This window comes from Crocodylus siamensis, chromosome 13, assembly GCF_052110815.1.
Source record: "Crocodylus siamensis isolate JL-2025a chromosome 13, ASM5211081v1, whole genome shotgun sequence".
NCBI lineage: Eukaryota > Metazoa > Chordata > Crocodylia > Crocodylidae > Crocodylus > Crocodylus siamensis.
Window position 1 is genome coordinate 22,942,623 of NC_143407.1, and position 27,249 is coordinate 22,969,871.

General features: G+C 44.1%; 1 protein-coding gene across 6 annotated transcripts in view; it reads right to left on the bottom strand.

Moving 5' to 3' along the window:
* Positions 1–27,249, bottom strand: part of COL26A1 (collagen type XXVI alpha 1 chain) — a 314,212-nt gene that overhangs the window by 43,857 nt on the left and 243,106 nt on the right. For 5 of the 6 annotated variants that reach the window (XM_090025113.1, XM_090025112.1, XM_090025111.1 and 2 more), the window contains exons 4-5: positions 26,419–26,480; positions 4,729–4,882 (exon numbers count right to left, since the gene is read on the bottom strand). In XM_090025113.1, the coding sequence (XP_089881239.1) occupies positions 4,729–4,882; positions 26,419–26,480 (216 nt within the window). Of the gene's footprint in view, positions 1–905; positions 951–4,728; positions 4,883–26,418; positions 26,481–27,249 lie in introns of all 6 variants that reach the window. The other variant, XM_090025116.1, reaches the window with a different exon arrangement.

The window sequence follows — 27,249 nt, forward strand, 5'->3', positions numbered from 1 at the left end:
ATGGTGTTACCAGATCAAGAAAGACAAATACAAAGAAAAACAGGGGGCAGGAAGGAAGAAATGAATTCAGGAAAAGCTGATGCTGAGCTGGTGTAAATCAGTTATTGCTCTACTGGTGTCTTTCACAGTACTGAAGTCAACTGAGAGATGCTGAATTACATCAACTGAGAATTTAGCCCACCGTCTCTTATTTTGGGGAAGTGAGAGTCACAGGGGAAGGGAAAGAAAAAAGGTGGCAAAGTGGCTTAATGGCTCATGCACCAGATTCGCGCTAAAGACAACTGAATTCTATTGCTGGCTCTGCCAACGCTTCATGTGGCTTTTGTCAAGTCATTCCACTTCTCTATGCCTGCCTTCCTTTCTAGCCTAGTTCTGTCTTGTATAATTAGACTGGAAGACCTTTGGGGAGAGGTTCTTTAGGGGTCTTTGTCCAGAGCCTAATATGATGAGCCTAGTATAATCACAGTTGAGACCTCTTCAGTTGGGACCTAGGTGGGGTGTTTGTAATGCAAATAATTACACTTCTACTAGACGCAGCAGCATCTCTAACAATCTCCCACCTCCCACTGTCCATCTGGAGTAGTAGTTTTATCCTTGGCTGGAGCAGCTGGCATTCTACATTCCCCAGGATCTGGCTATGAGGAGCGATGATTTTTGGCCCTGGGGAATTAAATGCAGTGCCAACAATAGAAGGGTTGGACAAACCGATGAACAGATCAGTCTGTTTCAGCACCTGCAGGGCACTAGGTCACTATGGATCCTTAACTGTAGAATTACAGGTTGCTCCTTCCATGTCAGGATGAAAATTGTAATTATACTGTATTTCAGGAAGCACCAAACAGGAAAGATCATAGCAGCATGTTGTGCTTTGAAAGAAGGAAAAAAGCCCACCATCAGTCACTTACCCTGTGGTATCAGCTGCTCCTCAACACCTTGGTCTCCTTTGGGTTCTAATTAGAAGTGTAGGGGGAAAATGTATGTGAAAAATACTTCTCCCATTGCCAACTGTTTCGGTGCGATTGCTATTTTTTTTAATACTGAGTAAAAAGTCTCTCTGTTGATTAACAAGCTGATCAGAAAGGCCAGGAAGCCAGCAGCACAGCTGTCTCAACAGCTCTGATTGCTTTTTAAATTATTGTCTATTCTCAGCCTTGTCAGTCAGGGAAGAAATGGCAACTTTAGTAAACAGTAGCAAGTTTTCCTGGATCTTCGCCTGGAAAGACCTCAGCCAACTCAAAGCTAAAAGGTCGTTCTTAAACATTCCCACCGTCCCGAGCATCTAGCTCAAATCAACCATATCGACTCCTTGTGCTAGCGTTCTGCTCTTTGTCTATCTGTCAGCTCTAGGAGTTGGTAAAAGTGCAGGGATTGGCTTGGATACATTTTAACTCAAAAAAATATTAAAAACCTGAGACAATACAGTGATCATTGTCCACAGAAATCTAATGTGGAAAGAGAGATGTGCAAAAATTTTCTGATTAAGCCCCAAACCACAAAAAACCATTTTTTGGCTTTCATTTAATTTAAGATCATATTCACTGAAGTATTTACTGAGGTTCACAAGCTTCTTAAGGGAATTTAGGCCCACTTTGAGCAGTAAATTACACTCCTGTGATGAAGCCATGTGCTGGTGGTTATTTCTTAAGGTTCCAGCCTGAGATTGTGTGAAGTTCACTGAGTTTTGACCAAACTTTGTCTTGAGTTTTTGGCTCCCTCTGGACTGTAAATACAAACTGAATTTGGGGGGCTAATGGGGATCAAAACTCAAGATACATTCCTAGCAAATAAAGGCAATCAAATTTGCTTAGCTCTAGGAAACGACCTCCCCCCAACCCAAATAACACATGTCATTTGCCCATAATATATTAATGACCCAGTCAACTATTGTAGATGGCAGAAATATTTTAACTTGACTTCAAATAGCATGGTGCACCTCAGGTTTCCACTGATTACGCAAGATCTGCAGTGCATAATTCATACTAGACCAAATGGACTGAAGCAACAATAATGGTAGCAAAAATTCAGGGCTATAATATAGCTGAACAAGATTCTGCAGAAACACTGGGACACAAGATCTCAGGCACAGCTTAGACAACAGTTTCTCATACAGTGGTCCACAGATCAGCAGTGGTTGGCATACTGAATTTTCCCCACCATTTTTAATTAAAGTTTCAATAATAACATTGTGTGCTGTCCTGTAAGAATTTTGCAAAGGTCTGTTGGTTAAAAGCATTTAGGAACCATTGCCTAAGGCGATAATTCACTCTGGGGTATGAGGACCCTACCTTCCATGCAATAGAAAGTGCAGGTTTTTTTAAGTGCGGCTTTCAAATGTACCTAAAATCTGGATGTGACTGGATGACAGATTCTGCCTAGGCCTACTTCACTGGGAGCCAGTCTTCGAACAACAAGGGCAATGACTTACAAGGAAAGAAACTTCCTTTAGCACTTAGAACACAAGGGAAGATTGTTGCCTACATGGAGTCCTGAGGCATAAAGGAGTTTAAGTGGAGGTCTTCATGTCTCCTCTGGGACTGAGCAGTGGGATGAGGTGCAGGTACAGAGAGACCCCAAAAGCAAAAATAAATGACATGGAAAAAGCTTATAATGGACATGAGGGAAAAGGCTGCTGTAATTCAGTTATTAGCAGCTGTAACTGCAGTTCTGAAAATACTTTGCAGAATATACTATTAAAGAACCTCCCCCCATATCGTGGTATCCTGTCAAATTGTGACATCTGGTCTGTGTTGGCTGTAGCCATGCTCCAAGTCGGCTGCAGTCATGAAAAGCTGAAGAGCTGCCATAAACTGTTCTTAAAAAAAAAAAAGGACTACGTCCATGGAGGATAAAGAAGAACCTGGGAGCAGGGAAAGTAATTGATAGACAGTGCCTTGGAAACTAGGAGTGAAGATCCTGAAACAAGGATGGCAAATGCCAAGGTCAAAGAAATTCAATGCCTGGTGATCTGTTTGGCCAAGACAACTGAGCTGGAGGTTTATTTTAAGTATATTTTTTTTCATGCCACAAGAGGGATCATAAAACAGTCCATTCTGTTTATGGGAAATTTTAAAAGGTATCATGCTTCGTGCAACTGATCTGTTGTCAACAGAAAAGCCATCCTGCTAAATACAACCAAGACACCCCCTTGCTCTGCTCATCCCCAGGAGAATACTACATTCTGAGCATGTGAGGTGTACGTTAACTGTCCCATCTGTGGTCCCCTTGGGTCTCTGTATTTCTTCAGGAATGCTTCAGTCTATCCAAGCCTAAAAATCAACATCCACAGTATACGAACATTTACAAGACCCAGGACAGCATGCGAGTTCTACTGATGGTAATGGAACTTGGCCTCAGCGATATCAGGATTCAGCCCTTAGGAAACTCTTGGGCCAAAACAAAGCAAGATCTTAATGAGAGACAAAATGGACCTATTTTTCCCCCCTCTTGAATTTGGCCACTCCCTTCCCAGAATGCATCTGCTTCTCCTATAGTTTATCCCAAGGAAAGGTAACAGCAAGAAAGGAAGAGCTCCTTACTTCACTTAGGAGCAATTCTCGTTGGGTTTGAGGAAGGCACATCCAGTTTCCCCTGTCTGAGAGTCACTTTTAGATGAGATACTCCCAGATCATTCCATAAAAACAGAAGAACAAATCTGTTTCACTTCCACATAATGTATGTAGTTCATCTACATGTCAGCTTTGTTCTTCCAGCAAGAAGGAACAACGAAGCCTACCAAGCCATACTGAACAAACAGGCTGTCTAAACCGTGCATACAGATCCCATACTTGCACATGAATTTGCACTTGAGCCTATGGTGTATCGGTGCATGAACACATCTGTGTTCGCAATTTAGCAGAATTGGTCACAGAGCAACTCGCTCACTCAGCCTCAACTGGGGGGAAGATCAAGGTCCAAATATCTCAGACAGCTCTGGTGTCTATAATGGAAACCCCAGATCTGAATACCCTCAACATTCAGGAAGAGTGGCTCCCTGGACATGATCCACCTGTATAAAGGTGATGTACTGATGTGCTACATTGCTGGACAGTATGCTATAACGACGTAGCAATCATGTGGGTCTACACATGATTGGCAGCTACGTTGCCCTAGCGATGCGCTCCCCCGTTTTGGTGCACTGCTATGCCAGCATAGTGGTATGGGCAATTACAGTGCTGTGCTGCCATGGTTTAGTACTTCCAAAACGGCAATGTGTAGACTAAAGCACGGGGAAGTGTAACTCACATAACTGTTAGTTATGAAAACATGTCCTGCCATATGTATTTCCTCTTCGTAGTGAATATTCTCAGCTTAGCTGAAGCTCGGATTTCCTCACTGCAAGTGCAAAGCCCGCTGCAGATGCGAATTCAGCACCTGTGCCAATGACCATCCAATTTGCACCTGCCATAAAGTAACCTAAAGCACAAGAGCCAGGATTTACTATTTGCAACTCCCTGAAGCAAAATGAGTATAAGTATCTTGGGCCCACAAGAGGGAATCTGCCCATCTGACAATCTATCCCATACTATTTGTTATCTTTATATTAGAAGGAAAGAACTGGAAAGATTTCATTCCTGGTTGTGGACTGTATCAAAGCCAAGTGCAATGCACTATTTGAGACCAAGTTATACAGAAGCAGCCTATTTATTGATCACCATATAGAGCTCAGATTTGGATTTGTACCAGGTATCAGGGCACTAATGCATGCAGTCAGAGTAGAGGTTGTCTTACCAGCTGATCCCACTGTCTTCCTTAATACAGTCCCAGGGTTTAGCAGGGGAATGGCATCTGGTAGCAAACCATCATACCATCTGCCTGTTGGCCTAGGGATTGGCAGGTCATTCTCCAGAGCTGGGGTTCTCTCTGCAGCCTCAAGCAGAAAAATCTAGATATAGAAAGAAAAATGGTGTCAGCATAGCTCTCTGCTCAGTCTGGACTCAGAAGGGCTGACCCCTCAATCAGCTATTAAGGTAATGGGAACTACAGGACTTGAGTCTGAAAGGTTCTTCATGAAACCAGCTTAGATTACTGCAGGCAACAGACTGCTGCACAGAGGTATGGGCAGAATTTCAGTGTTTGACTTAAGCTCCATTAATTTTCCAGAAACAGGTCATAATTAGCTAATGAAGAGCTTTGGGGTGCTTCACAATGCTGCATCCCCCTGAACTGGACTTCAGAATATGCTTCACAGTTTGCAGGAAATGTTTGGAACCAGAAAGGATGGGAGACTTGATGAGAACAGCAATGTGCTAGGAGGGAATAGAGTTGGACAGAGCCTCCAAGCCATTCCTTCATATCTTCCTCAGAAATGCCTCTGGTGGTCTTAGTATCAGCACTGTCTGTATTTTTTAAAATTTTAACAAATTTGTGGAATTTGAAGAGGCAAATTAAAATGCTTCTGCAAAATATTCAAATCAAAAACTGGTGGAAACTGGTTCAGCTTTGAAACACATTTTTTTTTTTAAAGGAGGAATGGGTAGAAATTGTTTTAAAAAGTAATGAACATTTTACCTACCAGCTCTGCTAAACCTATGCCAAGCTACTCAGGGTGCCAGCTCTCGTACAGCATAGCCCACTACTGCCAAATAAATTATTTCATTTACTCACATACAACTTGCCCCTTCCCCCAAAAACTCAGTCCTCCAAAGCTGGGTGTGTGTTTTAAGCGGGGAAACTGATTTCTGCACTGGAATTAAAGCATAGGGATCCTATGATGGCTGCTGGGCTTTTGCTCTTCTGCCAGCCTGACAGGGGGAGGCAAGGAAGTGCAGCCTTCACTTCCAGTTAGTTTTAACCCTTTCACAGCTGCTGCTGAATTGGCAGCAGCTTTAGGTTGAGCAGCCAAAAACTAGCAGCAGCTGTGAGAAGGTTAAAACTGTAGTCAGGATTTAGCCATGACCAGAAAAATCTTAAGGTGAATTAACATCTTGTTTAGGGACATCTGGTATGTAAGAAAAAACAGAAACACTGCAGTGCTATGTGCAGCTACATTGTCTGGCTTTTAGAACCAACTGGGATGATATTCCTTTTGCAATTCGTTCAGTACCAAGCAGGCTAGCACTGCTGTAGATAACATAGTACTGTTATTTTTGTACAGCAAAATAAATAGAAACCAAGACAAAAACCAAACGTTTGGTAAGAACTCAGTCACTTCTTTGGGAGAAGCATGGCCAAATTTCCTATAGCAAGGGGCTTCAGTCCAAAAACACATGGCACTTCCAGCAGGAATGTATCTGTAAATATCATGCTAGATCAATGGTTCACTCCTGACCTGAGGGAAAGTCCGGTACTTCTGTCTTGTATAGCACTGTATATTCCCCTTTGGAAAGCTCCAAGTGATGTGCTGATTTAGCACGAAAGAAAATAGAGCGTGTTCGGCTCCAAATGACTCAACTAAATGACTGGAAATTTTTAGCCTTATATGCTACATTTGTTTCTACATCATAAAATCAGGCTATTATTATAAATAAAAAGGACACATTATTTCTTTACTTGCAAATATTGCAAAGTTTATCATTTATTTATTATGATGCACAGTCAGAGCCAATAATGCAGCAAAGCCAGAAACAATGAACTTTCAGCAGAACATATTATTCTGACAAGCTCATCAGAGACTAATTAAATTAGGAGTGAGGTTAAGTGCAAAGGAATGGAACCCTTAGCTGGTATAAACTAGCAGACCTCCTCCTTGACTTTAAGGACAGTGTTCTCATCACTGGGTGTCTTGCTTTCTAAATGTGAAGTGGATGAGGCAGGAAACCAAGAAGAAATAAGCTGCCATGACCCCCTAAATTTAATGTCACTCTTGTCGGTGGTATTGTGTCTGGAGTGAATTTGGTTCAGTAAGTTTTCCTCCATCCATTTACTTTCCTGTTCCTATTTAGAAGAAAGCATGGTCTCAGTAAATACCTAAGCATGTGCTTTAAATTAAGCTTGTGCTGACGTCCCATTGGCTTAAGACTTAAGTGTGAAATAAGGGCCACAAATATGGTGCCTAAGAGGGATCCAGCTTGATTTCTTGAAATGCCAAACCTAGGTCAGTCCTCTTTGTCCTGATTGCTTTTTTGTGACTTAGTCTTCAAGCTAAAATGAGGGTGTGCGACAAACGTAGAGGCATAAATGGATCGTTCAGCATTTGAGCAAGGCAGAATAGGAGTCCATGTAGGGCCATTTCCTGTTCCACCTCTGAGACGCGCAAGTCCTTTCCTGAACGTGAGTTCATGCTGTTATTTCCCTCACAAATTGGCTGTATAATGTTGCTGAATAACAGCTGCCATATCCCAGTGCAGAGGTGGCTTCTTTTCAGCACTGAGGGAATGCGAAGGGATCCCTGTGTGAACCTTTTAACACTTAAGTGCTCTGGTTCATGTTAGAAGTGCTATGTAAAGGGACATATTAAATCCATAACAACTGCCAGAATACAGGACAATACAGGATTTCAAGGCCCTGTCCAACAGCGTTATTAGCCAAGCTGATAGAAATCTAATGAAGTTTGCATCTGGAATGGAGCAGATCCAAATCACTTTTATGCGTGATAATAAAAACGTGTTGCTGCATAATTAGCATTGAGTGGCGACAAGAGTCCTTTTCATTAAAACAATGTTTTAAATGAATACCTGCTGATAAATGCTGTAAAAGATTTAAAGGCATGTACAAAATAATCCTGAATGCTTTTTTTCTTTGGTGGGGGGTAGGGAGGGATGTTCATTTTTGCTTTTTTTTTTACAAATTGACTTGAACAGTCCTTATGGCATCAACCATAGTTGCTGGTATATTTTCTAAAGGCACAGACTGGTTTCTGATAGCAAGATTTAGGATTTCTAAAGCTGCTAAGAAATTATATTCTCTCAAATAAGACTGAGATGGGTTTTGAGAAAGAATGAGGTGGGGAGGGGAACTGCCTGCTAATTTACACTTTAATTCTGCTTTGAGCATCAGTTTGCACACTTGTAAAGCGGGTGTAAATTCACCCCGATTAGTAGAAAAAAGCTTACAGCCTTTTCCTGCATTTCTGTGGTGTATCAGCCTTTGGCAGAAATATAAAATCACACATCCTGCTTACAGCTCCTTCTGCAAAGAGGATTAATTAGTTCATGTCTGTGTGTGCTGTGTTTGTTTTCTATGCTTCAGATGCAAACAGGGAATCTGTTGCGCTGAAGTACAGAAACCCAGAAAACACATGTAGGTTTAACTGAAACAACAACGTGGATCAGATTGAAGCAAATCACTGCAGGGCTTTTTCTTCCACTGCGTATGGCACAAAACACAGCATGGTCCTAACAAGCATTTATGCATGGTATGTTTTCTTAAAGTGCAGTGAACTAGAAGTCAAGTCCAAGTCTAAGCATTCAACAAAACTGAAGCCTTTAGGCCATCTATTGAGTCACCATGTATTGGTCACTGCTGGAAATAGGAGTTAACACAAAATGTCTGATATGGTATAATCCAATATTCCTGTAGCATATATGTTAGGAGTGAACAAACTAACAGCTGAAGTCAGAGCAGGAGTCAGCCTTCCTTCATTTCTTTTCAAGTTGTGCCTATAATTTCGCTTGCACTTAAAAAGTAGAGATAGCATAGTAAGACTACAATAATAATGAAATAGGAACTTATGGAAGAGTAGTCCTAGAGCAGTGGTTCTCAACTTGTTTAGGTTTAAGGTACCCTTCGTCAGACTTGAGGCACCCCTCAGAAAATGCCAGCTCTGAATTTTCCCCCAGTTTTTGACTGTCGAAAAATCAGAGCAAATCTTCTGTTACAAAGAACTCACTGCTCCACAGGTGAGAACGTGTTTCACACCATGGATTCCTATCTGAAATCTCTGTGTTTATTTTGTGACGAATGTTGGCACAGTGGTAACATTATGTGACACCCCACAGCACCCTAGAAAGGATCTCAAGGCACCCCATGGTGCTGCACCAACCTGGTTGACAATCTCTGTCCTAGAGCAATCTGAAATCCCTTGTTAAACAGGGCACTGAGCTGAAGGGGTGTAGGAAATGGGAAGTTTGGACTAACTTCACTTTTCCAATTGTACGGAAACAGTTGCTTCTCACCTTCGCATCCTACATCCCTTGATTCTGTTGGTCAATATAACATTTCAGTGGACTTGAGACATAACAAAAATTTCTCCAAAAAACCTGAGAGCTCATTGCAAGTAGGTTCAGACGTGGCAGCACATCTAAGCTATTCAGAGCTGGAGGAGTTTTTGGCAAAGCAGCACATGGTGGTTTCCAGGCAATCTTTAATTCTCCTCACACAGTAAAGGAACAGGTCATAAGCTCAGCCTCCCTTCTTACCTTTCTGATGCTCATCACCCCATACATGTGATGAACAGGAGAGGGACAGCTTGACTTCCTGACAGGTCAAAGTCAATGCACTGAGGTCCAGGACACTAGGCTTCCCTTTAGATCAGGGCAAGCAATTATTTTGAGTGGAGGGATGCTTAACGAGGTTTGGTGAGCTGCCGAGGGCCGCATGGGTAGCCCTGCACCTTGACAGTTGACTTGTCCCTTTGTCACCATCTTCAGACCAGAAGCCTCACCCCTAACCCCTGACCTTTTCAACTGGAAGTCCTTCCTCTTGCCCTCCAGAAATAGTCCTTTTGGGAGGGAGGGTCCAGGGTATGTTGGGGGGGGGGTTGTGTATATGTAGGGGGTTGTGGGGGCAGGGTGTGGGTGTGTGAGGGGGGGTGGGTGTCCCCACACCTCCCACTCTCCCTCACACCCACAAGCTGCCCACCCGACCTCCGCGCTACCACCAGCCCCAGCCCCATATTCCTGCCCCAGTCCCCATGGTCCCACCCAGCTGAAGCCCCATCCCTACTTGCCTTCCCACCTGCTGCCTCCCTACTTGCTGCCTGCAGCCAGCAGGAGAATGGAGAAGTGGAGCAGGCCCCTGGGGGTTGCAGCAGCGGTAACAACAGCCCTACACGGAAGCCATCCAGGCCTTTCCACCCACTCGCAGGACGAAGGGCTGGGGTGGGTCACAACTTTGTTGGTGGGCCAAGTGAAAGTGCTTGGTGGGCTGGATCCAGCCTGTGGGCTGTATTGTGCCCACCGCCCTTGCTTTAGATGGAATACACAAAGGTGCTGGGGATCATCTGATAAATTCCAGGATGGATCATATTAAACAGGTAACTTCTGGTCCATGAACCAGTGTTAGCAGAAAACATTCTTCTCCATATTTAAAAGGAAGGGGAGATTGTTTAGCAATTTAGCTCAACAACTACAGACCTGAATGTAAAACTTTTTTCAAATGAAATTCCCCTGCTTTTGAAAAGATGTTTGAATGATTAATTTTACAACTATCTGGACACATTTTATTCTATTTTCTGAGCAAACTATTTGTGACTAATTTTTAAAATTATTCCTGCAACTACCAAGCTGAGTGGGTAGTGATGAAGAATTTGGTGAAGAGTAAAATTCATTGATAGAATTTTTTAACTAATTCACAGAATTGTCTATTGAGATTATAATTCCATGTTAAATGAGATAATGTGGTTTTTATAGCCCAGTAAATTCCCTCTTAAATTCCCTAGGTGTCCAGAGCAATTTACGTAGAACGCTATTGGTTTTATCCCTCAGGAAGTTCTAGAAAAGTATTCCGTGAAGTGACAAGGGAATATGTGCATTCACAAATAGTTGCGAGCATGTTTATATTAAATTATATATTTATTACAACAAATTAAATTATATAATTATTATAAATTATTCTGTGTATAATACTTGGTGGGACAACTTGCAGTGAGGACACCTCTGAGGAGCAAAAGTTCCTTGCCTCCCTTTAACTGTTTGCAATGTCATCAGCTGGTGCTTGGAACACACAGAACCTGCGCTAGCTCTTCAGCAAAAGAGAGGTATAGCTCACTTCTATTCAGAAAAGAGTCTTAACTTTGTGCAGTTATATAAGAAGGATATAATTCCTAGGGGCATGCAAAACAGGCCCTGTTCAATTTGGATTTGGCCCAAACCAGGGACAGTGATTCGATCCTTTGACTCAGATCACTGTCCCCAGTTCGATTTGGCTGAATCTGAATCTGAAGATTTGATGCTGATTTGGCAAATCAGCAATTCAGACATAGACACAGCTTTACATGTTTTTTCTGCACACCTTGAGGTACCAGGCGCGGCTTGTGAATGCTGTGAAGCTGGGGCAGATGGAGCACCCCACAGGAGTGTGGGGAGTCCCCGGGGTGCTCAGCAGCAAACCCAGAAGTGGATGGGAAGTGCTTCTGGTCCACTTCCGGGTTCACTGGGGAGCACGCTCGGGGGGGAACTTTGGGTGCCCCTCCAGATGCAGGAGGCACCAGTTGCTGAGCTGGGGGGCACGGCGGCGGGGTCCCTGTGCACTCCCCGGCAGACCTGGAAATGGACCGGAAGTGGTTCTGGCCCACTTCTGGGTCTGCTGCCGAGCACGCTGGGGAGCCCCACTGTGTTTCTGTGGGACACTCCACGCACCCCAGCATTGCAGCATTCATGAGCCACCCGCTACCTAGAGGTATGTAGAAAAAACATTTAAAGCTGTGTCTATGTCCGAATCACTGAGTCTTTCTGAATCTCTCCAGATCGATTCAGAATGATTCAGTTCAGAGAGATTAAGAAGTCCTCTGATTTGATTTGGATTTGGAGATTTGGCCACCAAAGCGGGCTGAATCTCCGTCACATTGAATGAGGGACTGAAGCTTTGCACAGCCCTAATAATTCTCTATTAAATTCTGTAGGATGGTTCAAAAGTGACCTACAGGGAGGATCTCATTGTCCTGTGAAGTGGACTGAAAACAAAGGAAGGAAAAACCCTAGAAAACCTGGGCTGATGTGTTGGTTTGGATGAAAATCAGGCCAAGGTCAGTGGGGTAGCAAACTAGCCAAGCCTAGCCCAACACATTTAAACCCTGTGATTAGAAACTGTCAGATCTCACACTGTTCTCTAAGCCCAGCAAACTACTACGAGGGGAAAGGATCCAATAATTTTTTTAGATGCCAGGCTGAGTTCATTGTAGAGAGAGCAAAGTGCACCACTGAGCTCAGAGTGAAATTGGATTCCCCACAATTACTTAAAAACACCTGATAAAATTATTCCACAGCTCTACCACACTTGCACTCCCCAAGTGCACCTTTTGTCTTTGCCCTATTTATTACTTGTTACCTGCTGGGGACATAGAAGCGCCCAAGCTCTGCAGCCACAGACCCAGGCCAGTTCAAGATGAAGTCAGATTTGTGTAAGCAACATCTGTTTTCAGCAATAGTTTAAACATTCAATTTTTGGTTATCATCAAGAAAAAAGATCTGTGGCGTAATGTTCAACACTAAGGGTCATATCACCACCCTTAAACAACCTGATGCTGCCTTGTGTCCTTTATCATCTGCTTGTCCTTCCAAGGAAAGCATCACAAACAGGAGACTGTAATAAGAAAAAAATATGGGGTCTGATTCTTTAACAAGTTATTTCGGGGTAAATTAGATATAACACCAGCCTAAGGCAATGAGCCTGATTCTGCTCTTACTGATCCTGAATCTGGAGAAACAATATTAGAATTTCCCCCTAAAGACTGAATGGAAACGTTAGGCCACAAGTAAAAATTATCAGAGGATCTGAACACCTACCTTTCCCCAGCTCCTTTGAAATCCGCTGTAAGACATTTTCTATGCATAGTAACTGATACTGATCTGCCCAAATACCCCCTTGCATTAAAGAAAGTCTTGCATGTGACATTCCCATGTGGCAGCCTTGCATAAATATTTATCATCCCAGGTTCAGAATTTGCTTTGCATGCGGGGGGGAGGGCAGGCTAGAATTTTCCAAGAGTATAGAAATTTTAAACGCTTTTAAAACAAAATGCAGAGCTTAGATAATAGGGTTGCTTCCCTTCCTTTCATTGTGTGAGATGCGTTATAGCACTTGCTGACCACGTGGGAGAGCCTTAGGTCACAATCACTGGGAAAGATTTTTCTACCAAACTTGGCTGTGATAAGAAGTAGTGAGGGCCAGGAATTATTAGGATTTAGGATGAAAGGATTTCAATTGTCATTCTTAACCACAGTAGTGTGTTCAAATGAGAGGGAAGCCAGACCTAAACTTCCTAAAAGATCCGGATCTGGGGGTTAATGATTGCTTTACACAGAGACCACACAAGCCAGCTGCAAAGTTCAGACTTGGATCCTGATGCAAAGCTTGGAGTGTTCAGAGCTGTGTTTTGCTTCAGGTGCTCTCTCTAGTCCCACAGTTAAAACTAGTCACTCAAATGCATGTTACCCTCAAGGCCACTGGTGTTACATGAACCGATCCACAGAAACTCCATAAGCTCCTATTTAAAGATTCTGAAAGAAACTGTCTTAAGTTCATCCACATTTTCATTCTTTCATTGTTATTCAAAACCAACAGATCATTAATTTAACTGCTGACTGCACAAGGTGCCCCAAACATTCTTAAAAGTCAAAATATTATGAGACCAGAAAATGCTAGTCCTAGGCAAGGGGTTCGGGTATTTTACAGGGTTTCTTAGGCATATCTTTCCCAATAGAACAATAGGCCAGACATGCTAAAAAAATTCACTACCAGTGGCAGACACATAGCAGAAAACCATCAATGAAATGTCAGGACTTAAACACAATCATGTCCATTCTACTACAGTAGCCACTGAGGACTGGACTACCCATTCTAGACTATTTTTGAACAATAAGAGAATACAGTATGGTTTATTCAATCTTGAGTACTTCTGAGTTCTGCTACATAACAGTGGGAGCCAGTTTCAACTTATGTCCTTCAAGGTGAAAGGCAAGCATCACAGGACATCACAGCTAATTGAAAGTGTTCAGTTAAAATCCACTCCTTCCTCAAAACAGCTTAAGAACACCCTAACATCTACAGTATAATTGCCATTGTTTTGTTGTTGTTACTCTGGATAAACTGTGCCTAGTAATTAAAAAAAGGCTTAGTCAGTGAAGGTGGAGTGTGATATTATATTCTTAATAAATAAGATGAGTTCATATAATGGGGAAAAAATGATACATTGGTCTAAACTCTATTCATATTACAATGATTACCTTTAACCTTTAGGATTCTTCTGGGCAGGGTATCACATTACAAGAACTGTTTTCATGCAAAAAATATGCAGATCATTTATCAATCTTATCACATAGTGAATCAATCAGATGCGGGACTTGTAATGTATCTCCTTATATTAAAATCTCCATGAAATGCCACAAACCCCACAAAAGTAATGTCAGGAGATAAGAATGGGTTATATCAGCTTGGATCAAATATTGCCTTAAAGCTACAACCCAAACCTGGGATTAATATTACACAATCCCTAACACTCGGGTGGAGTTTATTAGATTTGGTTGTTTAGTACAGAGTAAAATAAAAGGGATTTATGTGGTCCTACAGATGTAAGATATCTGCCTGCCTTTTGCAGAAATGGAAAGTGCTGCATTTAGAGGGGGTAATAAGACTATACACAGCCTCGTTCTGCTATAGCTCACTTCAATTTTACACTCATTAGAGCTATCCTACATTTCTGTTGATGCATCGGACTACCTAACAGAAAGCTTGTACTATGTATGAGCAATAAAAGAAACTGACTGCCCACAAGCTGGCCTGGCACAAATAGAAGCCCTATACCTAGGCTCAATGTTGGATGAGAGTCTCTTCTCACACTGGTCAGGATCAGGAGTGATTCCATTGAAGTTAAGGGTGCAAAGTGATGCAAATTAGAAGCAAGTTAATTCAGGATCCCTAGGTTTCATTGTTTGGTTAGAATTTTTTCTCTGTGTTATGTACCCTGCCTGGTTGCTGATGCTTCTTTGCCCTGTTTCCCCCTCTCCTCTCCCCTCTCGCTTGGCTCCTTTATCCAATCTTCCCTAAGCACAGTGGAAGCGGGGGGCGGGAAGGGGAGGGATGGAGGGAACAATAGTGTTAGTGCACAACCCAGACTTTCAGACCTACTACATTTATTTGAGCTAGGCAAACTGAAGTTACATTTCTTGCTCGTATGCAGGCAAGACAAGGTAAGTCAGAGCAGAAACACGAAAGTTAAAAAAAGGAATTAGACTTTAATTAACTTTGTATCATTTGATGGAGAAATTCTGGTGGTCACAGTTCTAAACATGACAATGTTGGAACAGTGGCACCAAGAGCATTTTTGGAGAGAGAGAAAACCAGCCTGTCAAATTTTCACCATGTTCCAGCCTCTCTTTTCCAACTACAGGGTACCTGTTCAGTATAACAACCTCGCCCAGTGCTTGTTTCTTAGTCCTTTATGTCTAATGCCAATACGCATATCTATTATGACCAAATCCATGGTGCATTTTTACAAGCTCTTCTGACTTCATAGTTTCATAGTTGGTAGGGTCAGAAGGGATCTGAGCAGATCATCAAGTCCAACCCCCTGCCATGGCAGGAAAGAGTACTGGGGTCAAACGATGGCAGCAAGGTGTTCATCCAGCCTCCTTTTAAAGACCCCCAGGGCAGGAGCCAGCACCACTTCACTTGGAACTTGGTCCCAGCCCCCAGCTGCCCTGACAGTGAAGTAGCGCCTCTTGATGTCTAGCCTGAACCTACTGTCAGTCAGTTTATGGTCGTTATTTCTTGTCACTCCTGGCAGTGCTTGGGGGAACAGGGACGCCCCCAGTGCCTGCTGGTCCCCTCTGACTAGTTTGTAAATGGCCACCAGATCTCCCCTCAGCCTTCTCTTGTGGAGGCTGAACAGGTTCAGGTCCCATAGGCTCTCCTCGTAGGGCCTGCCCTGCTGCCCCCGATCAGGCGCGTGGCCTCCTCTGGACCCTCTCCATGCTGTCCACGTCCCTCTTGAAGTGCGGCACCCAGAACTGGACGCAGTACTCCAGCTGCGGCCTGACCAGTGCTGCATAGAGGGGGAGGATCACCTCCTTGGCCCGGCTTGAGATGCATCTGTGGATGCATGACAAGGTGCAGTTGGCCTTCCTGACCGCGTCCCCACAGTCAGCCCATTTTCGTTTTGGCATCAATGATGACTCCACGATCCTTTTCTGCCTCTGCACTGATGAGAAGCGAGTTCCCCAGCCTGTAGGTCTGGTGCTGGTTCTTCCTCCCCAGGTGCAGCACCCTGCACTTGTCAGTGTTGAATCCCATCCTGTTCTCATTCGCCCACCCCTGTAACCTGTCTAGGTCCGATTGCAGCCTATTCCTCCCTTCTAGCATGCCCACTTCTCCCCACATCTTACTGTCATCTGCGAATTTGAATAGGGTGCTTTTTACCCTCAGTCTAAGTTGCTGATGAAGATGTTGAACGGTGCGGGCCCAAGGACCGAGCCCTGAGGGGACCCCACTGCCCACATCCCTCCAGGTCAAAAATGACCTGTCCACCACCGCTCTCTGGGTGCGGCCCTCCATCCAGCTGGCGACCCATTTGACTGTGTAGGTGTTGATGCCACAGTCTCCTAATTTTTTAATGAGAACGAGGTGAGAGACAGTGTCGAAGGCCTTCCGAAAGTCCAGAAAGTCTACATCCACTGCAACACCTGTGTCCAAAGATTTTGTGACCTGGCTGTAGAAGGCCACCAGGTTGGTCTGACAGGACGTGCCTCTGATGAACGCCTGTTGGTTGTCCCAAAGCATAACCTCCCCTGCTGGCGCCCCTCATGAACATGCGCCAGGATAATTCTCTCAAAAGCTTCCCTTGGACCGAGGTAAGACTAACAGGCCTATAGTTTCCTGGGTCCTCCTTCCTGCCTTTTTTGAAAATGGGGACCACATTGGCCCTTTTCCAGTCCCCTGGCACCTCACCAGAGCACCACGAGTGCTCATAAAGCCGTGCCAGGGGTCCTGCAATGACCTCTGCTAATCCCCCCAGCACTTGGGGGTGGAGATCATCAGAACCTGCTGATTTAAATATGTCCAGCCCCTCCAGAAGTTCCCTGACTAGGTCCTCACTGGCCCTAGACCTGGGTGTGCCTCCCCTGGGGCCTACAGGGGTCCCGGTGTGTGTGGGGGGGGATGACCCAGTTCCTGCTCAGAAAAATGGAGGCATAGAAATCGTTAAATAGGTTAGCTAACTTCCAGTCCCACATCCCGGATACATAAAATGCATCCCTTGTACTATGAACTGTGATATCAGCTCAGTGACCTCCTCACCAACTTAATACTGGTTTCAGAACTGGGGGTGGAAAACAGACTTGAAGAACCACAGCTACTTGCTCTATAGTTAAATACAGATTTCTTGCGTCTGGCTGCCTTCTGTTTATGATACATACAATGGAGGAAGAGGGTACTAAACCATCTTTACTATCCTCACGCACTGTTGGGCTTTTCATAGCTTCTGCCCACTTTCTGGATTTGTAAAGAGAACAATTGTTCATTCATGTGACTGGTGCATTTCTTCCAATAACAAAACAGCTTTCCACCCAGGGATTGCTTTTACTCTAGCATTACAGGAATGACCCTGTGCATCTCAGCCATGTACCCAGAGTTGAATCTGTACAGAGTCAGCAGCTACTCTTGAGGTGCACCAGCCAGTTTGAAATAGTTCATAGATTCATGGATTGAAAGCTGGAAGGGACCTTAGAAGATCATCGGGTCCAGTCCCCTGCACCAAACAGGAAAGATAACCAGGGGTCAGGTGACCCCAGCAAGGTGACTGTCCAGTCTCCTCTTGAACATTTCCAGGGTAGATGATTACACCACCTCTGGAGGGAGTTTATCCCACAGTCTGGACACCCTGACTGTGACAAAGCTTTTCCTAATGTTGAGCCTGAATTGATCTTCTAGGAGTTTGTGGCCATTACTCCTAGTTTTCCCCTTGGGTGCCCTGGTGGACAGTTGCTCACTGAGCCTTTGATTTACTCCCTTAGTACAGTGGTAAGCTGCTACCAGATCCCTTCTCAGCCTTCTTTTCTTCAAGCTGAAGAGTCCCAGATCCCTCAGCTTTTCCTCGTATGGCTTGCTGTGTAAGACTCTGATTATATGGGTGGCTCTACTTTGGACTCTCTCAAGCTTGTGCATGTCCTTGTTAAAGCATGGTGCTTCAGATGACCACATGACCAGGCTTCCCCAGAACTTGGTGTTGTCCGTGAACTTAGCCAGTGAGCTCTTCACCCCCACATCCAAATCATTAATAAAAATGTTGAAAAGTACTGTACCAAGCACCGGGCCCCTGTGGGACACCACTGCCCACTTCTCACCAGGATGACATAGAGCTGTTCACTATGACTCTCTGGGTCCTATCCTGCAGCCAGTTTCTCAGCCACCTGACTGTCTCGGAGTTAAGCCCACAATCCTCCCAATTTTCTCGCAAGGACATCATGGGATACTAAATTAAAGGCCTTTTGGAAGTCAAGGTATACAATGTCAACCTACTCTCTCATGTCACAGAGAAGGAAAGTCACAGAAGGAGATGAGGTTGGTAAGGCAAGACCTGCCATCCTGGCTGTCATTCAGAATCTTACCTTCTGCAAGCGTATCATAGATAAACTCCTTGATGAACTTTCTAGGATTTTCCTTAGGATGGAAGTTAGACTGATTGGCCTATAGTTACCCAGGTCCAACCTCCTGCCCTTCTCGGGGGTGGGCACAACATTGGCCCTCTTCCAGTCCTCAGGGACTTCTCCATGAGTTGTGGAAGAGTTTCTCCACAATGACTTTGGCCAGCTTCTTCAGCAGTCTCAGATGAAGACCATCTGGTCCTGCTGACTTGTATATGTATAATTTTTTTAATTGGTCACATACCAATTCTACAGCATGAGTAGGAAGGCAATTATTCCTACTGTGCTCATCCTGTACTCTACCTGGCATTGTTTTCCCCTTGGTCCATTTTATTCATTTCCATTCCACAAGCTCACACCACCTCTCTCACACCAGCTCTAGCAGCTCCCCCACACTGATGTTGTGCATAGGAAGGCTCCAAAGCAAAAATTTTTACATGAGCAAATGTTAGTGTTCATGGCCCCAGCAGGCTCAGTCCCAGTAGGTCTCACCTTCTACGTTGGGGAGTGTCCCAGAGCCAGAGCTAGAGAAAAGCAGTTACAAGGCTTCAGGAGAACGGGAAAGATGAACATTCAGTAAGGCAGACAGAGAAGAAGAGCAAAGTGGGAAGGGAAGCAAGGGAAGAGAAATATGAGCTAGAGAGAATGCCCTCCGGGTCCTGGCAGTAATATGTGTGCATTCTGCATACCCGCTGCTCACCGGTTACTCACAGATCACTAGTGCTCACTGATGTGCCAGGAGCAGGTGCCCAAAGGTGGAAGCCACCATCCTTACCTCCATCTTTTGCTATATGGGTCAGACAGAGAATGGAGTAATATCATCAGTGGCTGGGTGGGAAAGGTATACCAGAAAAACAAGCTCTCATTCTTTACAGGTATCATCAGGGGTGCGGAAGGAAAGACCTGACAGGACCATACGGGTAAAGCAAAGCAGCAGACAAATTCCAGATCTTGTCCTAGTCTCAATCTCTCCATAGCCCTGAGCTAATCTCCATCAAACCTAAAGCTAAAACAGAAGTCTGGATGCTGTGCCAAACCACTCAAGCTCAAAGGTCCATTAAAATCAAGCTAGGAAGCTCAGGTGACCAGTGTTTTGAGAAATGTTCTGCTATTTTTCTATACTCTCAAGACAGAAACATAGTAACAGCTGCCTCTACTGAGGTTATTTGTCATTTCTGGTCCTGGCCTGAACCTAGTTCAGTGGAACATAAAAGTGAAATAGTTCAACCCCATTTTTCTGAACCTCCAGAGTAGTTCAGCTCAGGTGTGAGGGGCTAATGCTTTGGGAGGTTGTGACTTCCTGTGAGCCAGATCTGTATCTCTAGTAAGAAGAGAGGGGCCCTGGCATAACGATCAGTTCCTATTCACAGGAAGTCAGTTTTATTATCCCCTTGTGCAAACCCATCTAAAAAATCATTAGTCTTAGCAACCCTGAATTTTGCAGATATCATTTCACTATTAAAAAAAATTGTTGAAAAGCCTCAATTTAACAAAGCTGGCAAGTACCCTTTTGCAGGGTGGGGGCTAGGCTGATACATATTATCTTTTGTAATGTCTCTTGAAAGGTTTCTTACTGCACTGGTACTTCCCAATAACTTCAGTGGGCTCTGACCCAAGCCTCTCCTGCTCATACATGATTTGATCCTACCTACACAGTACTCTCAATCAGGAGCAACGGCACTTCAATTGATGAGGCTTTTAAAACAGTGCATTCCGGAAGAATGAGGGCAGAACTAGACCCCTGGTTAGTTAGGGGTTAGGTCCTGGGCCACCATACAGGTACATTTTGACTATGGGATATTTAACGCTTCATTTCTGTCTCCCTCTGCCATAGAAGTGTGATAGGGATTTTCTTCCGACACAGCTGGGTATCACACGTCAAGATCCTGCTATGCCAATATTCCACCATGTTACTTTGAACAGTCATTGTGGTGAGATGCAGCACCACAGAGGGATGACTTCTCATGGGTTTACTTGATCTTGAGGACATGGATGCACATGGTGCTCATTGGATTTACAATCATTAAAAAAAAAATAGGGATGTTTCCTCTACAAAAGCCAAAACAGGGGAGGGATGCTAAAGAAGTGAAACAGCCTTTTAAAAGGTATGATCTGAATCCAAGAAGCAAAACAACACATTAGATATTAAGGGAACTACATTGCCATGCAAGCCCAGGATGTGCAAAATGGGCCCTATTTGATTCAGATTCGGCCCGAATCAAGCACAGTGATTCAATTCCTTGATTCAAATCACTATCCCCAATTCTATTTAGCCAAATCCAAATATGAAGACTCGATGCTGATTACAGAGTCAGCGATTCAGACACAGACACAGCTTTAAATGTTTTCTCTATATACCCTGAGGTACCAGGCATGGCTCGTGAACGCTGTGATGCTGGGGCGGATAAAGCGTCCTACAGGAGAAGGGGGGGCTATGTGCTTGACAGTGAACTGGGGGGGCTGGGGAGCTTGCAAGGCCCCCCCTCCCCCCCCGGCTTGGCAGTTAGCTGTGGGGGGACCCCGGGTGCCCCCCTGAGCCAGGAGGCATCAGTCGCCGAGCTGGGAGGGTGCGTGGGGGCACCTGTGCTCTCCCTGGCGGACCTGGAAGTGGACTGGATTTGCTTCTGGTCCACTTCCGGGTCTGCTGCCAAGTGCACTGGGAAGCCCCCGTGCTCCCATGGGGCACTCCATGTGCTCCAGCATCTCAGCACTCACGAGCCACCTGCTACTTATAGGTATGCAGAAAAAACATTTAAAGCTGTGTCTATTTCCAAATCACTGAATCTTTTCAAATCTCTCTGAATCGATGTGGACGGTTCCAATTCAATTTGGAGAGATTAAAGGATCCTCTGATTTGATTTGGATTTGGAGATTTGGCCACCGAATCAGGCCAAGTCTCCACCAAATCGAATCAGGGACTGAAGTTTTGCACAGCCCTAATGCACACATTGCCACTATCAGAGACCATGGAAATCCTATATTTCTAGGAAGGGGCAACTCTAAAATGCTGGACTTCGTTCTATAATCTCTTCATGCATCTCACTTTGGTGTTTTTTTCCTACCAGATAAATTAGTTCTGTTTCAGAAAAAGCATCACATCCCATCAACTGCAACTCTCTGCCCATAGCATAACTGCCTCCCTCTGTAAGTGCAAATCCAGGGCTGAGCTTTGTTGCTGCCCTGGCAAAGTCAAGGAAAAGCCTATGGCATAACATAGAATAATATAAAAATCAGGCTGGTGGAGGCTTCAGAAGCTCATCTAGTTGTATTGCTCAAAGCAGGATCATCCCTATCTATGATCTAAACTGTTCCAGATAAATGTTTGCCTAATCTACATTTGAAAACTTTCAGTGACAGATTCCACAAGTTCTGTAGGTAAGGTGTTCCAGTGGCTAACAACCCTCAAAGTTCAGAAGTTCTTCCTAATGTTTTATTTTTAAATATAACATATACATACATGCATACATACATACATACAACTATATCTATATATATATAAAACTGTTTTGCCACACTCCCCAACATACAAAAGTTTCTTGCCTTCATAATAACTGCATTAAGATCTAGTTATAGGAAAGATGAGTTGGAAATGTGAGTCTTCCAACCACTAATTCCTTCAACTGCAATGGGAAGAGATATGACATATAAAATAATCACATTTAAAAGCATGTAGTTAAAACGGAGGCTGACAGCACTCCTTCTCCAGGCCAGACAAGCCTCCAGAGACAGAGTTTGCTTAACATTACGAGTGTCTGGGACTGCAAAATACTGCAGCACTAAAACACACAGACAAAACATGCGATGCCCAAGATCAACTGACTGAGCTGACAAGAATCAATGCTACCAAAGTTTCTGCGACCCCTCAAGTGAAACAGACTCTACCAGCTGGTCAGGTCTTTTGTTCTTTCTGTTTATTCAATAGACTGTCCAGCTACTTTGAGACTTGGAAGACCACAGCCTGTCTCAAGGCTCCCTTACAGGAATGCAGTTCTTTTGGCAGGAAGCTGTCATTTGATAATGTATAGCTCTGCGTTATCCAAACCTCAGCACTCAAAGAGAAGTGATGGTGCTGATTGGGACCTTTTAGAAACCTTCTAAAAAGGCCAGTGGCTATATCTTGGCGTTGGACTTTCCATGCATTCACCTCTATGCTAGTCGCAATCTGAAAAGTCACCAGCTGTTAGCATGTTATGTTCCTTTGGTTGAAATCACTGTGCATCCCATCTGACTTCAGTGCAGGTCACAACCTCAGAGTGCAAATACAAGAGCTGTTTAAAGGGATTTCCAACATTATAGCATGACTATTTTGTGACTATGAACACATTATGGCTACAACAGCACAAGTATTCATTCTGAGGTGGAAAGGACTCTCATACAAGAGGCAAAATCATGCTGCACCCAGTGCTTACTGAACACCTGGGCTAGGGACAGACATTCAAAAAGCCCAAGCCTGAATTGATTCACGCTTTGCAGGTTAGACTAAGCTGCACAGCTTAAGTTGATTAAGAATTAGACAGACATTTTCCGTTAAACCAGGAAATGCAGCCATATAACTACAGTGGCTCAAGCCAGAAGCTGGGGGGTGCTAGAGCATGCCTGCCAGCCACTGTCAAAGGGGAGGGAAGAGACACCCCTCCAAGGCTCTCACTCCTCCCTGCTGGAGCGGAGGGGGCATGGCCAAGGCACCAGCCAGGGCTAGCACAACACATGGGATACTAGCCACTACAGGGGGGGGGGGCGGGAAGGAGCAGTTGCTGCCAGACTGAGGAGTGGGGATGGGGTAAAAGTCATTTCTCTGAAGCAAACATGTATTGAACAGAGCAATTTGCAAAGCATACAACAGGGAACTACCAAAAATCTTTGCCTAAGCTAAGATACAGCCCAGTAAAACACAGCATGTAAAACTTAGTCTAACTTAAACTGTAAACCAGGAAGGCAAAGAATTAGTTTTACTAATCCCGAGGGCAGAGCCTGCCTTACAGCCAGACGTTCAGAAAGGCTTTGCTTAGGTATTCCCACCTTTTACATGCTCTGCTTTATAATGTAAATGTAGCTCTCTGCATTCTTTGGGGAAGCTGTCTGCAACTTCCCTTAACTACATCTCCAGCATGTGTGATGATTGACAGGTCTTTGCCAACACTTCCCACCTCTCAGTCTGGTCCTGCAGGTCTTAGCTTTACGCTCAGAGGTGCAGGGCTTAGATCTGCACACAGGGGACTAGCTTGCCTCTCTCCCTCTGCTTTGGGACATGCTGTGGAATTAATCCCCTCCCTGCCTGGCTGCAGGTAAGTTGCAAAGACTGCAGCCAAACCCCCGGGGGCTTTTGGGGAGAAAGGGGACAAAGGAAGGAATTAACTGCTTCCCTGCCTGGCTGCAGGCAAGCTGTGGAGGTGTGGCTGGGGGTGGCAAACACCAGCTGCGGTCCCCAGGGTATTTCAGTGGTGGGGAGGAGAAGGAGGGAGGGATTTGGATCAGGGGCTATGGCAGGCCAGGCCACACCCTGCCTCTGCTTTGGCTAGAGAGCAGAGGGGAGAGGTCAGCCCAGCTCACTGTAGCAAAGACCAGAGTTCTGCCCAGCCCAGAGAGCATGCCAGGATGCTGGGGGAGTCTGGTTTAATCTTATCTGGGACAGGCATTGCATAAACCGGTTTGAGTCAAATCAGTTAAGTCTGATACTACATTCAACCAGGTTTATCTCAAACCGGTTTTGGCCATTTTCAAACTGGTTCATGTCCACTGAAAGCCTGTTCTGTTACAGGTTTAAACCAGTTTCTGATCACTTAAACCTGTTGATGTGTAATGTCTGTCCCTAGGCCTAGAGGTTTTATAGTGCTAGTGTTGTTATATATGAACACACTGCCCAGAGAATCTCCTCTGGTATAAGCCAGTTTCATGCTTGCATAAAAATATTGAATTTAATGAAGTCACATCCTGGACCTGGAACTGCCAATGGAGCCTCAGAGTCAGGCTTTCAACTTCTCCTTGGATAGCCTCAGGCTTGGTTTACAATGGTGTTATGGACAACAGCTTTGGGCTCATGTGCTGTCATGCAAAGCATGCATAATAGTGCAAGATACCACTGCTCAGATACTTTGGCCCCAAGAATCACGCGTAAATCCTAGATTGTTATTTTCTGGGGAGCAAGGTACAGAAACTCACGCAAGTGAGAGAAGGAAGTGTTGTTTGCAACTAACCAGCAACAGCGTGACCCCAAGCCCATAGAAGTCAAAAGTTTCCTTACTTTGCCCTCCCTGGACTTTTCATTGCATTCATAGTGTCAGATGCAAGACCATCATGTCTTTTTTAACACCTGCTCTTAACTGCCTGACAGGTCTTTGCATTTAATAACAATTCAGCTCGTGTTTGCCTGAAGAGAAAACAGTTTTTTTCCAACACCACAACAGTTGTTTTCACTGGAGAAAGTCACCCCCCTCCAAATGCTTTTATTATTTTCCCATGGTGAAACATAACCCTGAATGTCTCTGAGGAGGTTCCAGAGAGCATTGCTCACGCCATTTCAACTTAAAACACAGTTCCCAAATTATAAGAATATAATGTGTTGGCTGCAAAAGCCCCAGGCATTCCACCCTCCCCCACCAAAGTCTCCCTAAATTCTTATGTCAGTGATAACCATCAGCTAATGAATAATAGCAGAAGCACAAACATTGAGAGAGACCCAAGTACTACATCTAACAAACAGGACTGGGCTGTCACTGAAGGAACCAGAGATCAAAGAGAACTGACTGACTTTACTCCTTTGTTGCTAGACTGGAGTGATTTTTCTGATGCATGGTAGGTGGCTATTAAAAAGATTTACAGAAATATAATACTAAATTCTTCCCAGCAAAGGTGTTCAGAGCTAATCCCCCTAAAATTAAAAAAGGGAAAAACAATAAACATGGATTGAATAGCAAGTATGTGAACATCTGTACATGACCATAGTTGATTTGGACAACTAGATGTCTCTGATTCAGGTGAAGGCCATTTACAGCCAGTTAGATCAGCAAATAAAATGGAAGACTGTGGGTGTGTCTGGACAAGGAATTATGCTGGGATAACTGTCGGGTTTTAAGTTCAGACTCTACTGGATGAGCCTTCAAATGTAAAGAGGCCAGTAAGAAGTGGGGCCTACTCAAGTGAGGGAAAATGCTTTCTTGTATCAGTAACCAGCACACGTACACTCTTCTATATGCCATTGTTGAAGAAGCGAAGCGAGAGGTGAATTTAGGGAAATGGAAATGCCATAAAGGACACAGAAATAGTAAAAATGATTGAAAGGCTGAATGAAGAACTGTTGTGGAGTCATTCCAAAATGATTGTCTCTAACTGAAGATGCCTCTCCTTCGTTCACTGATATACGTTACCTCAGATTTAGATTTTGTAGCCAAAGAAAAATAAAAGCTGTTTTTGCATTTTGTACTCTTTGTGGATAGAGTTTCTTCCAGGTGTTTGCCACTGGTGAGAGAGAGATCACATTCAGAAACTGTGCGCCAGGGTCTGAATTTACTTCTGATTTGTAAAGCCCATATTGCCCAGCTGAATCCCGTAGAATTTCACACTGCAAATATTTGCCCTCTAGTTCTTTACTGAGAAGAATAAAACCTATAGTGGTTCAGATGGACACTTTCTGATCAGGAGCAATAGGTTTCTAATAATGGTAGCTTTTGTACCAACCTTACCACAACAAACAAGAAGCACCACCAGTACCAGGGGAATTCATATTTATCTGTGGGGGCAGAGAAACTAAACAACCCTCCCATTAAAGAGATGACCATTATGGATCTGTGGTGCATTATAGTAGCTGGGCAACTTGATGAAGTTTGCACTGCTATTTGTTATGCTGTACCTGACTGACAATTCAGCTGTGTCAGATTTCCCCTGTCTGGGATGCTCAATTGAACCCTGTCCACAAGAACTAAATTCACCGAATATTTTCCAAAAAGGAAAGCAATAATGCACTGACCTTGGCTTCCAGAGTGTTTAGTCTTTCAGTCATGTCAGCAAGTCTTGTGCAGTTCATACATTCTAGAAAAAAATAAGATATAAACCCAACATTTTCATCTTGTTAATGAATTAAAATAGCTATAATACCCAATGTCACAAGTAACTCTGTCTCCATGCAAACTTTTAATCCAAGACCAAAAAATGCTTAACGGCTATTATTTAAGTAATAAGCTCTCTTGCACAAGTCAGTGACCACAACCATGCTGGATGTTAATGTAAATAAAATATGCCCATATCTGAAGCCAGATGCTTTATAAGGAGTGAAACATTAACTTAACCAAGAAGGTTAGGGGTGTCGTTTAAAATGTTTGCGTGGTATAAGGAAAATGACTTACCTAACTCAGGGCTGCAGTTGTGTCTAATTCCAGGTCAACGTTTTTAAAGGTTTTTGGGTTTTTTTTAAATATATGCAGGAAAACATAAGAAACACCGAAAAGAGATTTAACCAACAAGGCAACTTTCCATCAGCTTGCAGAAACCCCGCACTGTACACAACAAGCTAGCAGAAAGGCTCCCTTTCTCTCTGCAATAGAGACTGGCATGTCCAGCCATCACCTCTTCTAGGATCAAGTGTGAAAAGGAAAAACACCACACAGTGTGGCATATGGCAGAGAATCACTCACCGCTTGCAACCCCTTATTCCACAACCAACCCGTGTCGCACTAAGCATCTGGTGGCAACTTCCACTGATGCCAACCATTATTTATTATTTGTACTACAGCAGTGAACAGGGATGCAAATCTTGAACACCAGCTGCACAGTGCCACGAAACAAAAAGTCCCTTCTGCAA